At 37.0% G+C, this 16,998-nt stretch overlaps 1 protein-coding gene and 1 non-coding gene across 2 annotated transcripts; both read left to right on the top strand.

Annotated features, from left to right (window-relative positions):
- The first annotated feature begins 676 nt into the window (after positions 1–676).
- On the top strand, positions 677–1,537 carry LOC116129507. The gene has a single exon (XM_031415246.1). It carries the CDS (start codon positions 677–679, stop codon positions 1,535–1,537), a length of 861 nt encoding a protein of 286 aa, XP_031271106.1.
- Positions 1,538–2,963: 1,426 nt separating this feature from the next.
- On the top strand, positions 2,964–3,070 carry LOC116130414. The gene has a single exon (XR_004128043.1). It is a non-coding gene; the product is annotated as a small nucleolar RNA R71 (small nucleolar RNA).
- The last annotated feature ends 13,928 nt before the right edge of the window (positions 3,071–16,998 follow it).

The following is a 16,998-nucleotide window of genomic DNA, read 5'->3' as shown; positions in this document are numbered from 1 at the left end:
CTTGATATTATACATAAATTGTAAAATTTGTGCCTTGATTTTGGGCTTTAAGGAACGATCTACGGTTGTATAAAATTTTTGTTTTCCACTGTGCAACCGGGTTGTTTCCTAACAAAAAACATGAATGAGAATGATGAGATACAGTACAGAGTAGTTACACAATCATGCATTGATTGAGATTGAAGACTTCATTAAAAAAGGAGGGAAAACAATGGCTGATTTTCATGGACTGCCAATTCCAAATCACGCTGAATTTGAAAATACGCAGAATAAGTTGATTGTTGAATAGTTGAATTACGATATTGACAGTAACAAAATCTTGCACGATGATTTATATAGTGGTTTAAATAATGGATAGAGAGACATTTACAATTCAATTATTAATTTAGTTTATAATGAAAGAGGAACGTTGTTTTTTGTTTGCGGGCATGGTGGAACAGGCAAAACATTCCTATGGTCAACAATAATAGCAAAATTGCGGTCTGAAGGTAAAATTGTTGTTGCTGCTGCTATGTTAGGTATTGTTGCCTTGCTATTGCCAGGAGGAAGAACAACCCATTGACGTTTTAGGATACCTTTAGATGTAACTAAAGAGATTATATGTGATATTAAAAAAAGAATGCAATCGGCAAAACTGATTTTGACAACATCTTTGATAATTTGGGATGAAGCATCGATGGCAAATAGGTATTGCTTTGAAGCACTTGACAAATCTTTGAGGAACATTTTGTCTGATAAAGATCCATCAAATGCTAATAGAGTATTTGGAGGCATAACTGTTGCACTAGGTGGAGACTTCAGACAGATTTTACCAGTTACACCAAAGGGGAAAAAATATGATGTGATGCAAGCATGTTTATCTTCATCTCCCCATTGGGAACATGTCATGGTGTTGAAGTTAATAGAAAATATGAGATTGAAAAAGAATTTCCCAAGCGATGTACAATTGGATGAGTTAACTACTTTTGACAGATGGTTACTGCAAATTAGTAAAGGAACAGGAGTATCAGAAGATGAAAGCTTTATAGAAATTCTTGAAGATTTGAAACTTTCTCAACACAGAAATCCAAAAGAAAGAATTGTGAATGCTGTTTTCTCAAATCTATCTGCTAAGATAGGCAATGTTGATTATATCAGAGATAGGGCAATATTGACAGCCAGAAATGATACAACACAAAAATTGAACGACTACATTATTCAAAAATTGAAATTAGAATCAAAGACTTATTGTAGTTCAGACAACACTTGTAAAGCAGCAAAGACTTCAAATGATGATGATGATATTCTATATCCCACAGAGTTCCTTAACTCTTTGATGTGCTCTAATATGCCAAAACATGAATTGCAATCAAAAATTGGAATTCCAATTATGTTGCTACGAAATCTAAATCAATTAGATGGTCTTTACAATTGGACGAGATTGATTGTGACTAATCTAGGGAAGTGGTGCATACAAGCAACAATTAGTACAGGATCAAATATTGGTGATAATGTTGTGATTCCTAGAATAACAATGTCCAATACAAATATGAAATGATCTTTTAGACTGAAGAGAAGGCAATTACCAATTGTAGTTAGTTTTTGCATGACTATTAACAAAAGTCAGGGCCAATCACTTAAAACAGTGGGATTGTACATGAAACACAAGGTATTTACCCATGGACAATTATATGTTGCACTATCAAGAGTAACTTCGAGAAAATGTGTCAAGTTCTTATTAGCCCAACAACAAGATGAACCAGAAGAAAAGTTGAGAAATATTTTTTTCAAAGAAGTGCTCCACAAGATTAAAAATTAGATACGATACTGATTCTGTAACAATGCAAAGTTTCATATACAAAATATTTGTCAAATATTTCACAACATGTAATAACTTCTTTCTAATAGTATATTTTAGAACATATACAATAAAATATACCTACTTAGCATATGAAAAATAGTTGGGCCCAAATTTTTCTTTACTTATAAAATATAATACTTTACATATACCAAAATAACAAGTACAAAAACTTTAGCAACGGTGGACAGTAATGCCAATTCTCTCCGCTTGTCGACGTCCTTCCGATCGCTGCTCACCTATTTCCTGCAAAAACATGGAAAAAACATGGAAAAAACAATGGGGTGAGCATAAAAATGCTCAATAAGTAAACCCCTTAACTCTTCTCCTTCTTTGATTCTTTCCTTACTTAATTCGCTTCTTCTTTCTTTCTTTCTTAATTCTTTCTTTGTTTCTAATTCTCACTGTTCTTTCCTTTCTTTTTATTCTTTCTTTCTCTCTGTACTTCCTTTCTTTCTGTTCTTTCTAACCATGAGGAAATTCATGGTATATGCATGAATGGAATGCATATGCAATAATGCATAAAAATGTATTTTCTTTCTTCTTTCTATTTCTTTTCTTTCTTATCTTGCTTGCCCAAGCTTATCTTTTCTTTCTTGTTTTTCTTGTCTTTTCTTTGCTTGTTCAAGCCTTCTCATTCTTTCTTATTCTTATTCTTTCTCGTTCTTTCTTTTCTTATTCTTATTCTTTCTTTTCTTATTCTTTGCCGATCGGACTCNTTTGCAGCCTTTGTGAACTAACCATGTAATTCACTTGCTCGGTTGTTGAGAAGACTAACTGGTTTCCATCTTGGCATTCCACACTCCCATGGTTTCCTGCACAAAATTCACAAGTTATAAAAGGTGAGTGAATAGAATTTACATTCATACCTCCCAATTGGCTTTGAAGTTATGCAATTTGTGCAGATAATGTGGCGAACACATCGACTTCATGTAGACCCATTGTTCTCTTCGGCATTGCTCTCTCATTAGGTCTTTGGTAGTTATTGTTGGCCATCACCTCAAGCAATTCATAAGCATCTTCTGGGATCTTGTTATTTAAGGCTCCACCTGCTGCCATATCTACCATAGTTTGAATATTTGGTAGCAACCCATTGTAAAATGTTTGGACTTGTATCCAAAACGGTAGACCATGATGTGGACATTTCCTTAACAACTCCGTGTACCTCTCCCAAGCTTCATAGAGTGATTCATCATTGCCTTGCATGAAAGAGATAATGTCGTTTCTCATTTTTGTCGTCTTCTCTGGTGGGAAGTATTTTACAAGAAACTTTTGAGCTAATCCGTCCCATGTGGTGATTGTCCCAACTGGGTGTGACATGAGCCAACCTTTTGCCTTATCTGTCAGTGAAAATGAGAACAATCTCAGCCTAATTGTATCATCAATCATTCCATTAACCTTGAATGTGTCACATATCTCTAGAAAGCTAGCGATATGCAAAATTGGATCCTCATATGAATTTCCACCAAATTGGATTGATTGTTGGATAATCTGAATTATTGTTGGCTTAATCTCAAAGTTCAATGCAACAGGTGGCCTTGTAATACCATAATTGCATTCTTGCACCATTGGTATGGCATAATCCCTCAATGTTCTATGTACTTCTACCATGATCCCCACATGCACTATAAGAAACAGTTAATTAAGCTTAACTACAAAATTAAAAAAAAAAAAACTACAAAGAAAAGAACCCAAGCTTAAGAGTATACAATATTTATGATTAACTACAAAAATGAAATAAAAGCTTCAATCTAGCACTACACTAGATACTATCAATATTAATAATCAACTATTCCCGGCAACGGTGCCAAGAACTTGATGCGTGTTTCCTACAACATGCAATATGTAGCAAGTATACTAATCGCACAAGTAATATAATGATGAATAGAGTATCGTTCCCACAAGGATTGTCAGCTAAACACTAAGTACTCTACTATTCTCAAGTTGGAGCAATCGACTTCTTTGGATAATGGGAGCAATTTTAATTAAAGAAAACAAACTCTGAAATAACTAACTAAAATTTAACTATGCAATGCGAGATAAAGAAATTACGTATAAAAATCAATTCAATTAAAAAGGGTAGGGTTTTGACTTCATTCGGACTTTATGGGTTAAACCAAAAAATTAAACTACATTCACATTCATATGCATTAGTTGTAAATCGAACTCACTAAGGTGTTAAACATACCTTCTCAGGCTACGTTTCCTATTCTTCCTTATTAACTTTCCGCACCCAACAAATTGAAAGTTAACAATTCCAAACTCATTAAGCATAAGAATCCTACAGTGATTTCATTAATTCTTGAATCTATCTCTAGCATCCAATACTATAATGGTGTTTACCCATGAAGCCTAACATGTTTCATTTCTCAATCTCATCATGTTCATCACAAAAAGCATTAAAACTCAGAGCAACACACAATCAAAGCATAGTCATATGAACATAAAACAATCAATCCCTTAACCCATTAAAATCCGAATTACAATCAAAACCCTAACCCAAAATGGGTTAGTTCATAGCTAAATCAATACTACAATTAAGAAAAACGATAATAGTCAAGTTCAACATAATGAAAAGTAAGAGAAAGGACAAGAAATCTCCCCAATTGATGAATCGTTTGGTTCAAAATCGAATCTTCACCCTTCCAATCGCTAAATCTCTCTAAGCTTAATAAAAAACAATGTAAAAGTTGCTAACCCTACTTCCTGCACGACCCTGGGCAAAAAGGTTAAGTGTTTCTTTTATACCTCGCCCCAAATTTCTAAGAAAAACATGCACAAAGTAAAACTGTATGTTTTACAAAACTGGAAATTACGACTGTCGTCGCGCGAAGAAGAAATCTCGCCGCGACGAAGAGAGAAACAGATCTTGCTCGTGATTGGCGTACTTCGCCGCGGCGAAGCTTCTTGAGAGGTTCTGAAATTACAGAACTGCCACTTTGCTTGAATCTTAGCTTGATTCTTCGATTCTCGGTGCTCTCCCATTGGAACAAGCCTCATCGTGCTTTATTCTGCTTCAGAACTCTCCTAACTTTTGAGATCCGCTAACTTCTGAGTCAAAAACTTCCAATTTTGTCCTTATTTGCTCAAAATGTCCATTTTAACCTGAAACACAAAATGTAAAGAATAAAACAACAATTCAGGTCAAAATGCACCAAAAGGTACCTGAAATCTGAATAAAAAGTCTAATGAAAACTGTATAATTCACGGATTATCAGCAGGCTATTGAAGACCTAATTTAAAAAGAGGCACTTCAAGGAGTATGTTGATGGTCTAACTCCCACTCGGGAGAAGGATTAGGGGAGATGGAAAGAAGCGTCGTGGTCACAAGGGTCTTTATTTGGTAAGGACTATCTTTGGGGGACCGCATATTGCGAGAAACTCTCAAGGTGCTCAGGAGAAGTATGCTCGAGAGGCTCGGCATAAGCTTGTGATTGTCCTAAACACGGCATCGCAACCTGCCAAGGTGCGTAGAGAAGAGGATATTACCTTCTTAGAGAAGGACGTGATACGATTACATCACCCTTATAAGGATACACTTGTCATCGTGGCTGAAATAGGAAGGTGTGAAGTCCATAGAATGTTGGTGGATAATGGGAGCGTTGTGAAAATCTTGTTTCAGCGAGCATTCGAGGAAATGTAGTTAGAAAAGACAGACCTAAAGCCCATCTACATTCCCCTTTAGGGCTTTACCGGGGATCATCTCATTCCCAAGGGAACGATTGCACTTCCTGTCACTTTGGGTGAGACCCATGAAGTGACTAAGATGACATAATTTTTGGTAGTAGACTGTCCGTCCGCTTTCAATGGCATCTTAAGACGACCTCTACTACGAAACTTTAAAGCTATCACTTTCATATATTATCTGAAGATAAAAGTTTCCACTTCGACAGGGTGTGGGGAAGTCAAGGGGTCTTAGTGTGAATCTCACAATTGCTATGTTAGAGCAGTGTAGATGACATGCAAAGGGAAAGGGAAGCCTGTGGGCATTCTCCAGCAAGCAATGAAGATCAACAGGATCAAACCACAACCTAGTCCAATGGAAGACAATATTGATCCTCGTGTTTAGGAGTAGTATTCCCATAATGTGCCTGTTGAGATTTTATCTAAGGTTTTAATCAACTAGAGTGAGCCGACTCGTGTGTTAAGAATCGAAAGCAATCTTAGCCCTAAGCTCGCAACTAATTTAACGAGCTTTCTTAGACAGAATATAGATGTTTTTGCATAGATTCATGTTGACATGGTCGGGATCAGTCCGGATGTTATATGTCATGTGATGCGTGTTTACTACAACATGCAAATGTAGCAAGTATACTAGTCGCACAAAGTAATAAAGTGATAAGTAGAGTATCGTTCCCACGAGGATAGTGTTACTAAGTACCGATTTCTCTAGTTTAAGTCCTAATTGAAGAAATAATAAATTGGATTGATGGAAAATTAACAAACTAAATACAAATTAACAAAATATAAATGAATGATAATGAAACTAAAGCAAAACCCAACAACTTAACTAATTAAACAATGATAAAAAATGCTAGGGTGTTGATTTCACCTAGATACGCTAACCCAAATCATAGAATCTATTACTCAAGTTCGAATTCGTTGATTGAAAATCGAATTCCCTAAGTTGTAAAACATACCTTCTTAGGCTACATTTCCCTACTTATCCCTATTAAGCTTCCGTACCCAACAAATTGAAGATTAATAGTTCAAAGTCTTTTAAGCTTTATGGAATTCTATCTAGATTTCATAGATCGCTAAACCTATCTCTAGCGTTTGCTTAATCTACGATATTTATCCCAAGAGGCACAATCACAAATCACTTCTCAGTCTCATTGTGAACAACACACATTTGAATGGTGATTAAGCATCCAAAAGTCATTAAGCAAAGAGATAAACACTCAATCATGAAATTAAAACTCAAAGTAAATCAATTCATATAAAATTGAATCATTGTATCAAGATTACATCAAACCCTAGCCAAAACAACTTAGTTCATACTCAAAAATGAAATAAAATAACAAAAACAAACTGAATCAAGATTCATCATTGAAAAACAAGCAAAAGATGGAGAAATCTTCTCTAATTTGAAGCCCAAATCTTCAATAATCTTCTCCTTCCAAGAGCTGCCTTCCAAATGACGAACCAAGATCCCTTTCTCTTCCTTTTTGCTCTAATTTATACCTCTCTCACTTTATGTTTACATCTGATGCAGGTTTCGCCGCGGCAAAGCTTTTTCCTTGCCATGGTGAGGAATTTCGGGCCAAATTTGAGCATTATAGAGTCTGAATCTAGAAAAGTGTTAAACATATGAATTGTAGCCCTTTCAATTATATTTCTGCTCGTTCAAGAATTAGCACAATCTTAGGTTCACAGATCAAGTTATGGCAGAAATACTAAAGCACGTCCAAAGACATTTTTCTTCAGTTCCCAGCCTACTTTTCACGACTTCAAGCCAAGTTTTCACCATTGTCCAGTCAGAACTAGGAAAAACCCAAGACATGAAAGTTGTAACTATTTTTCTTAGCTTTCCAAAGCTTCTTAATTCAGGTCATTCTGAGTTTCCAAGCTCAAGTTACACAATTTACGCTCAAAACTGTCATTTATGCTCAAAATCATCGTTTAGGCCTGCAAAGACAAATTAATAGAATTAGGTAGCAATTATGGACCAAATTGATAGCTTCTAAAATCAGGTCATTATGAGTTTCCAAGCTCAAGTTACGCAATTTATGCTCAAAACTATTATTTATGCTCAAAATCATCGTTTAGGCCTGCAAAGACAAATTAATAGAATTAGGTAGCAATTATGGCCCAAATTATATGAAAAGTATTTTAAATCCTATCAAAATTCAATCCAAAATCATAGTGTAAAATATGATTATCATCATGCACTCAACATCGACAGTGAATTCAGACATGTTTGCCGAAAGAGAAGAGCTATAGACCCAGATCATTATGTTGCTCTTAAGGTTGAGCCAGACAAGCTCCTCTCAATCGGGTTCATTCGGGAGGCTCATTACCCTAGTTGGGTCGCCAATCCAGTTTTGGTGAAAAAAAACCCGACGGTAAGTGACGAACTTGTGTTGATTTCATGGACCTCAATAAAGTCTGTCTGAATGACAGTTTCCCTTCGCCCATAATTGATCAGCTCGTTGATGTCACTTCCGAGCACGAGCTGTTAAGCTTCATAGATGTCTACTTGGGGTATAATCAAATCCTGATATTGACGCCTGACAAGGAGCATACCTCGTTTATTGTAGATTGAGGACTGCACTGTTACAAAGTCATGCCCTTCGGTCTGAAAAACTCTAGGGCAACTTACCAACGTTTGGTTAACCATATGTTTTCCAAGTAGATCGAAAAATCAATGGAGGTCTATTTTGATGACATGCTGGTCAAGTTGCATGTCGTTTCATATCACATAGCTAACCTCACAAAAATGTTCGATATACTTCAAAGATATAGAATGAAACTTAATCCTCTTAAGTGTTCATTCGGAGTATCCTTAGGAAAATTCTTGGGGTATATGGTTAACCATCAAGAAATTGAAGTCAACCCTAAGAAGATCTAAGCTTTTCTAGATATGAAAAGTCTCGCCAATCAAAAACAAGTTTAGAGCTTGAATGGGAGAATAGTGGCTCTCAATCGCTTCATATCAAGAGCAATAGATCATTGTTTACCGTTCTTCAAGATACTCAAAGCCAACAAGAGATTTGAATGGAATCCAGAGTGTGAGCAAGTTTTCTAGAGCATAAAAGAGCATCTTGGAAAACCACCTCTTCTGTCCAAGCCTCTTCCTAAGAAAAATTTATTTCTCTACCTATTTGTCTCTTAGTATGTAGTCAGGGTAGCTCTCCTTTGAGAAGAGGGCAAAATTCAATAGTCAGTATATTACACGAGCAAACAACTACTGGACGTCAAGTCACGTTATCCAGAGATGGAACGATTAGCTTATGCCTTGCTGACCGCTTCTAGGAAGCTGCGACCTTACTTCCATGCTAACACCATTCATGTATAGACAAATTACCCACTTAGGCAGGTTCTTCATAAGCTAGAGGCTTCAGGTAAATTGCTCAAGTAAGCTATGAAACTAAGTCAGTTCGATTTGTATTATAGACCGAAAGCAACAATCAAAGGGCAAGTTGTTGCTGATTTTATTTTAGAGTTCTATTATCAGCTAAATCAGGAACTTGAACAGCCAGCTAGTGAAGTTATCCAAGAAACTGTTTGAAACTTGTCAACTTGGAGCCTCTATGTTAATGGGTCTTCTAATATAAGAAGAGTCGGAGCTGGTCTTCTACTCATCGGTTTTGAAAGGACTCGCATTTATAAAGTCCTCAAGTTCGGATTTAAAGCTACTAATAATAAGGCCGAGTATGAGGCGTTATTTGCTGGTTTGCGACTAGTAAGAGAGATAGGGTCAGATATGATCGACATTAATAGCGACTCCCAACTAGTAGTCAATCAAACTCTGGGAGACTATCAAGCCAAAAAAGAGAATATGGTCAATCACTTGAAGAAAGCTAAGGTCGCACTCAAGCCCTTCAAGTATTATACGATCAGGCAGATCCTAAGAGATAGTAATTCCATCGCGGATGCTTTGGCAAAGATAGCCTCATCGCTAGACTCCAATGCGCTGGACAGTAACCTGGTTAAATACATCGAAGTTCCCAGCATCAACTCATTCGATCAAGTTGTAGCTATGAGTAAATCTGTGTCTTGGATGACTCCAATCATTCAGTATCTCAAAGATGGGGTTCTTCCTAACAACAAAACTGAGGCAAGAATCCTGTAGACTAGAGCTACTCCTTACCCTCTCATCGGAGATCAGTTATATAAACGAGGGTTTAACACTTCCCTTCTCCGATGTGTAATGGATGAAGAAGCATACTATATCACGAGAGAGATACATGAAAGGATCTGTGGTAATCACACTGCTGCACTGTCTCTTGCCAATAAAATTATCCGTCAGAGATATTATTGGCCCCTACTTCATGAAGATGCCCTTAACTTTGTGAAGAAGTGTGACAAATGTCAGAGATTCGCAAACATCCCACTAGATCCTTCCCACCAGTTAACAACGATGAACAATCGTTGGCCATTCGCTATGTGGAGAATTGATCTTGTCAATCCTATGCCAACCGGTAAAGGTGGCATCAAATATGTTGTGGTCGTAGTGAATTATTTCACTAAGTAGGTCAAAGCAGAACCTTTGGCCACGATCACCACCAAGAAGCTCAAAAACTTCATCTTCAAGAATATAGTGTGCTGTTATGGGATTCCTCATACGCTTATCTCTGATAATGGGAAACAATTCGACAATGAGGATTTCAAGCAGCTATGCGAAGAGTTGGGAATTCATAAGAAATTCACCTCAGTAGCAAGACCATAGGCTAATGGTCAAGTTGAAGTTGTCAATAAGACTATCTAGCACACATTAAATGCCAAGCTTGGCGCAGCCAAGAGTAATGGGGCCGATGATCTCCCAAAAGTTCTATGGGCATATAGAACAACTCCAAGGACCTCTACTTTAGAAACACCATTCTCGTTAGCATATGGTTACGAGGTAATGGTTCCCATGGAAGTAGGAGTTGGTTCGTTTCGGAAAGAATTCTACAATGAAACAGACAATGAAGCACTTCTACGTGTAAGTCTGGACTTAGTTGAAGAACACCGCAACAAAGCTTGGTTAAGGATAGCTTCCTACCAGTAGTGAGCAAAAAGATTTTTCGACACTAAAGTCAGAAGAAGAGACTTCTAGGTTAGCGACCTGATTTTGAAAGAAGTCTTTTTCGGTACAAGAGAACCAAGTGCGGGGGTATTAAGACCTAACTAGGAAGGCCCATATCGCGTTGTTAAGGTGATAAGACCTAGAACATATTACCTCACAAGGTTTAATGGTTCTAAAGTACCACGAGCTTTGAATGTTGAGCATCTATGCCCTTATTATCAGTAATTCCTAACTCATGTATAGCTTATATGATCAGTTTTACTTGTAAATTTTCTTTGTTGTAAATGTTGTGAATAAGATTATCGTATTTCTTCTCAAAGAATTACTTGTGTCGTAATCTCAAGTTTTAATAATCTTATTGTTTACAATGTTTTACAAGTTTTATGATCAGAAATGTTATATTTGTTTTGTGAAGTACTTAAATTATAAAACTGCTATCACAATTGGTCAAATGTCTTTTTATATATTTCCAAAAAATATGTATAAAGGACGACAAAGAGCTACAAAAAAACCAAAAAAAAGTACGAAAGATTCTTTGCAAGTAGACAAAAAAGAGGTCGATCATTGGTCTTGAGCACCAGAATCCCTAACTTTGGATACTATGACCTCTAGGTTGTTTGCTTGATCTTCAAGGACTTCTATTTTTTGTTGATCTTCCTCTTGGATAGATTCTTGATATTCTTGCTCTTCAGCAAACATCAATGAAGCAAGAGTAACTTGGTACTCCTTAAGGAGGTTAGAAATGTCTAAGTTGAGATTGTTCGATCGTAGGCTGTGAATAGCTTGCACCTTCTAATGAGAAACCTTCCTTTCCACCTCAAGATTCAGTTGATTCATCTGCTCGGTCAGTGAAGTGATTCGCCCATAAGCTATCTCGAGATCTGTCTCTCTCGCTATTTTGTCTATTTCTAAGTTTTCCCACAACTTAGTTTGAGTCTGCTCTATCGCCTTTTCACGCTTTAAGCTCTCTTGTAGCTATTTTTCTCTTTGGCCCAACTTTGTAGTGAGCTTCGCTATTATCAATTGGAGCTTTTTGGTGTTGTCATCCTTTTTCTAGAGCTCGGTCTTCTGGAAATCTACTGTTTGTAGAGCAAAGTTTCTTTTTGTCAATTATATGTTTGCTTGACTTGAGTGGTATTTACAACTTCGTTTGAAGTTGCAAGGGTTTGCTTCAACTTGACAATCTCCTTCTTCATTTCATGAAGCTTGCCAAAGGAGTTTATCTTCATTTTGTTTTAAGCCATGTTCAGAGCGAGCAAAGATTGCAAGGAAAAGAATAAAGAGTTAGTTTTAAAAAAAAAAAAAAAAAAAAAAAACTAAGGAACCAACTTACATGAAAGAGTTCTTGAAGAGAAAGAGTTGTGTTACCTAACTTTGCATTTGAAGAGCGGTGACTACTAGATTAGTAGGCTAGGTGGCCACGTACCTTTTGAAGGTCATGGCCAGCTAGCATTCTAGAAGGGTAAAGACCATCGGTCTTAGATGGTTTGGCAGTTGCCCTAAGAGATGCAACATGGACGGCTTGTGCCTCGATGCGACAAGGACCTTGTCGACTTATTCCTCGCCAGTTCCCTGCTAGGTGGTCGTGGTTGTGGTTATGGTCACACCCTTCTTTCCTTGAGAAGTCCCAACGGCTTGCGAGGTCTCAGGAGCATCATTTGAGGTCGTCCTCAAAGTGAAAAGTTGATAAGGCTATAACTCATCTAGCAGTATCCTGAAGCCTTCTGATTCTGATTCAATTTCTTCTTCGGTTGGAATTGTTCTTCCCTTCTTCATCTTCAAGGCCATGGTTTTCTTCTTCGTCCAACGAACACAATAGGCTAGGGAGTTTCTTCATGTCGCTCCGTAGGTGGTTGCCTTTCACCACTAGCTTGTGTCCCCGTTATAGGGACATCGCTAGAGGTCGCTCCAGCTGTTCTAATAAGATTTAGTCTAGGGAAGGTGAATCTCGCAGACTTTTTCGATGTCTTTGGCTTCTTTGGTTGCATGGCTACTACATGGCATACAACATTAGCAAAAAAAGTCTATTTTTGTTAAGAGACCAGGGTTTTTTTTTTTGTGTGAGAAATACTTACGAGTTAAACCGTCCAAGTATGTGTTGGCAGGAAAAAATTCGTACCTTCGAAGATTTGCAGTTGTCATAAGCAGCTTTGCGTCACGACTTTAGTTGGGCAATCGACCAAATTTTTCGATGCAACTACGATTAGCTAGTGTTGACAACCTAATTGTTTTGTTTTCTGCAAAGAAGCAAAGAGTTCATTAACTTAATGTCTAAAGAAAAAAGTTAAGGTTAAAGGATGAATGACCTAAAAATTGAAAGGAAAACCTACTTGGTTCCTTAAATTTACAGACACTGTTGTAATTAAAGAAAAAATATTTGGTTTCATAAGCCCCCACGTTGCTGGGGTAACCAAATATCCCTCCCTTGATCACATGGAAATGTAGTACGAGTCATTATCTTTACTCTTATTTAGAATGTAAGCATAAGCGAGCTCTTGTGCTGTTGGCTCCCCAAGGTCGTGCTTGCCAAATGTTGTATACATAGCGACAACTATCATATATGCATTTGGCATCTGCTGGAATGGCGCAACCTGGAAGTGATCAAAGATTAACCTGATGTAGAGGTGAAGCGGTATCCTCACTCCATATTTGAAAATGGCTTCCGAGATCGCGGCTATTCCCTCGAGAGGACAATGTGGAACTTGAATCGATACACGTCCACGTTGATCGCGTACTGGTCTATTACACTTTGGATCTTGTCCGCTGTGATGGTAGATCGTATCACCTTTCTGAGACTCGTCGAGTTGCCCGATAGTTGCAAGCTTCCCTCTCCAAATGTTCTTGCCTCAGGGATGTCCATTGCCCTTTGAGTCTGTAAAGGTGTGATATGTAGGGGTGACTCAAACCCTGAATAATTTACCTCGTACAACGACTAAAAAGAGTAAAAGAACCTTGGTTTCTCTTCCATAGCCATCAAAGCCCCTAAAAACCCTAAAAATTCTCAAGAATGACCTTCCAAAGATCTGTGCCATAAGTTTTGAATCTTATAAGTGTTTCTTTTGAACACTACCCAAAAGTGTTCATCATCTAAGCCTACCAGACGCCCATGACCACCATGACTGTAAAAAAATAGGTTTTTTTTTACAGAAATGGAAAAAAAAGAGAAAATGAAGAAACTTCTTTACCTCTTGGTTGTTGGGAATGAATGCTCTGTGGTAGCGTTGAGTGCGCATTAACTGGGAAGAAGATGAACTGATTTGTTGAGCATGAAAACATTGTTTTCTCTCTGAAAAATTTGAGTTCTCTGAAAAACTTAGGGTGAACTTAGGGTTTTATAAGGTTGAAGACGACGTTTGGATTTCCTTTATAAGTGACGTTTGGGCGAGAACACGTTCCTAGCTGTTGATTGCGACCACGTGTCATCAATCCGTGCAAAGAGCAACCCCCACACTTCGTGAATATCAACCGGCACATTCCTTTATCAAAATTGTCAAGCGCCAATGTGATTATCTCCTCCACTTTAAATGCGCTCTCATCCACATTTAATACTTCAAAAGGGATTGTCGTTTCAGCATGACTTGCATTTAATGCTCATGGCTGACACTTATTGCGCGTAGAGATATGTCTGTCAGATAAAGCTTATTTTATTGACCGAGTCAGCTATTAAGCGCAACAAATAACATTTGAAAGGTCGTTCAAAAAAGACATTTGTTCAACATGTCAAATTCAAACACCAGACAAGATGGTTCTTAGTTTTCAACAATAAAAAGTTCTAAGTGTTTCCAGGTCGTGAATGATAGTTAGAGTTCATAACACATTTAGATAGCACTAGACAAGATTAAGCTCAGGTCGTTGGACATTTGTGAATGATCACATCAAGTTGCTTTTGTAACTCTTAGCATCTAGATAATGACCTACACTCAGTTTGCTAGTCAAATCAAGTAGTCAGCTTCAGGTCGTCTGCAACGATGTGACTAGTCTTAGCTTTTAGCTTGAGCAAGCTTTTCTGAAGACAAGTCAGGTCGCAACCTAAGCATGAAGTTCTCAAGATCCAATTCTTGAACCTTAAGAACTGGGGAGCTTCTGTTATGCCTAAAAAATCAAGACTGACATAAGCTTACATTAGCAAGCACCAATCAAAGTTTAGGAAGGCTTTGCACTGCCCAGGAGCTGCGACGTCGCCCCAAGACAGAGATGATATGACTATTATCAACCCAGCAGATTCAGGTTTTGTCTATAAGTGAATGGAGACCGCACAGCTATACAATCTCCATATAATTTAAGAATATTTCCTAAGTTATCAACCAATGGGAGGCAAGGAAGGACTTGCACGACACCTACCCACTTGCAGACTTGTAATCATTACCTTGAATTTGATAGCTGTAAATAGAGGACTCTCTCTCACAAATTTGGGATCGATTATTCTCTGATCTTTATAATATTTAATAGCCAAGATAACCTACGAAAAAGAGATTGACTTGATATTCTCTCAAAATACTCAGTTATTGTACCTCTGTTCGATGTTCGCTATACGCGACCTCTTGTAACACTCATTTATATAAAAGAAACAGTGGATGTAGGAATAGCTTTAAGCATCTAAACCACTATAAAAATCATTTGTTTCATTTATTATCTAGTCTTTGCATTCAATAGTATTTTTAACCTTGTCCCAATTCTAAAATTCATTAATTACATGTAATTTCTAAGACCTGCTTAGCACTTTTCACGTGCAAGGTCGTTGGTGTCAAAAATCAAGCATCAGCAAGTCTTAATTCTCTGAGTATGATGTTGATGATGATGATGACATGATGTCTTAAAGATTGGTGTGTGGTTTGTAGATGTGTGGATTTGCTTGATTAAAAGAAGCTTCGTGAAGAATTTGAAAGATGGGAGAGACGGTGATAGATGGTTAATTGAGTCTATTGACTTGACATATAATAATAAATAAATTTTAATTCAAACAGTTAAAGCTAGTTTTGTCTTTACACTTAATATTACTGTTTTTAATGGAAACTGTTAAAGTAATCTAACGTTTGGGTTGTAAAATAGTCTTTAAAAAGTTTGAGGGTGGGAAAGTGTCATTACCTCATTAATCGGGTGGGAAAAAGTCATTTACTCATTATTTATACGAAGAAACATAAATGTTTGATATTATTTACTAACATCAGGCTGTGTTTGTAATGGTGACGACTGTTGGTGTTTTTAGGTTTAGTATTTGTAAATGTTTCTCAATCATATTTGGCTTCTTTTTCAATATTAACAATAACTGTTAAAAGCCACAAATACCCTTCTCTCGTCAATTTAAGTGTGATGTCTGTTAGCTTTGAGGACTACTTTGAAATTGAAAAATAAATGTGAACCACCCTTTGTGGCCTGATGGAGTGAATGATGGATTGGGAAGTTAAAAGACCAAGGGGTTATTGTTTATTAAAAATAATATATACTACTAGTAACCAAAATCAATTTTATTGTTTGATTCTACTTTTGCCACCTACATTTACCATCTTTTTTATTCTACTTTACCATCTTTTTTATTCTACTTTTGCTGCCTACATTACCCCATTGAAGGTAACTTTTTATTTTTATTTTTATGTCAAAGCTCATTCTTTTATAGATGGTATTTCAATTTTATTGTTTGATTTTCAATCCATTTCTTCACAACATTTTCTTTAATTTGTTTAAACATCTGTTGTTAGTGACGTTCCTAAATGGGTGGCTTTAACTTCATAATGGGTGATTTTATTTTTGTCTTCTCTTTCATCTGACATTACAATGGGTATTATAATTGCAATGAGTGCTTTAAATTCGTTTATTATTACTAATAAATGAATGGTGTTTGATTTTATTTTTGTCTTCTCTTTCATTTGACATTACCATTTTTCCCTAAAACTTTTGCTTAACCTTTATTTCACTCATTTGTACAGACCCTCATAGTTGACCTCCTTCCGGCACTGGAACAACAGTTCTAGTTTCTACCACTCTCGTTTAGTAGACAACGACTCGCTCACTGACTCTGGTGCTTATTCCGTGCCATTTTGTGGAACTGGTTGGTTCCAGTTCCGGTTCCAGTTCCTATGGTGTAGGAACCAAGAACCGGAATTAGAACCTGGGTATGGTACCCTGCTAGGAACCGGGGTAAAAAAAGTAATCTTAAAAAATTGGGGGTTTTCTGTAATTTTTATTTTTACAAATCAAAAGTCAAAATACATAAAACAAAAATCTGAATCTGGGGTTTGTAATTTCACAAATTGGGGAAGAAGGGAAAAAAAAAGTGAAGGTCGCCGCTTGTAGAAATCAAATCTCTGGTGCCAATCTCTGAGTCTCCCAGATGCCAAAGATCGTCGATTCACTTCTTACCTGTCAGTCTTCAACTTTGTACGCCCGTTGTTTCTCATTTGAGAGGTTAGACTTCTGGTTTTGGGTTCAATTG

This window comes from Pistacia vera, unplaced genomic scaffold (assembly GCF_008641045.1).
Source record: "Pistacia vera cultivar Batoury unplaced genomic scaffold, PisVer_v2 Contig106, whole genome shotgun sequence".
Taxonomy (NCBI): domain Eukaryota; kingdom Viridiplantae; phylum Streptophyta; class Magnoliopsida; order Sapindales; family Anacardiaceae; genus Pistacia; species Pistacia vera.
This window is presented reverse-complemented; position numbering and strand designations above follow the sequence as displayed.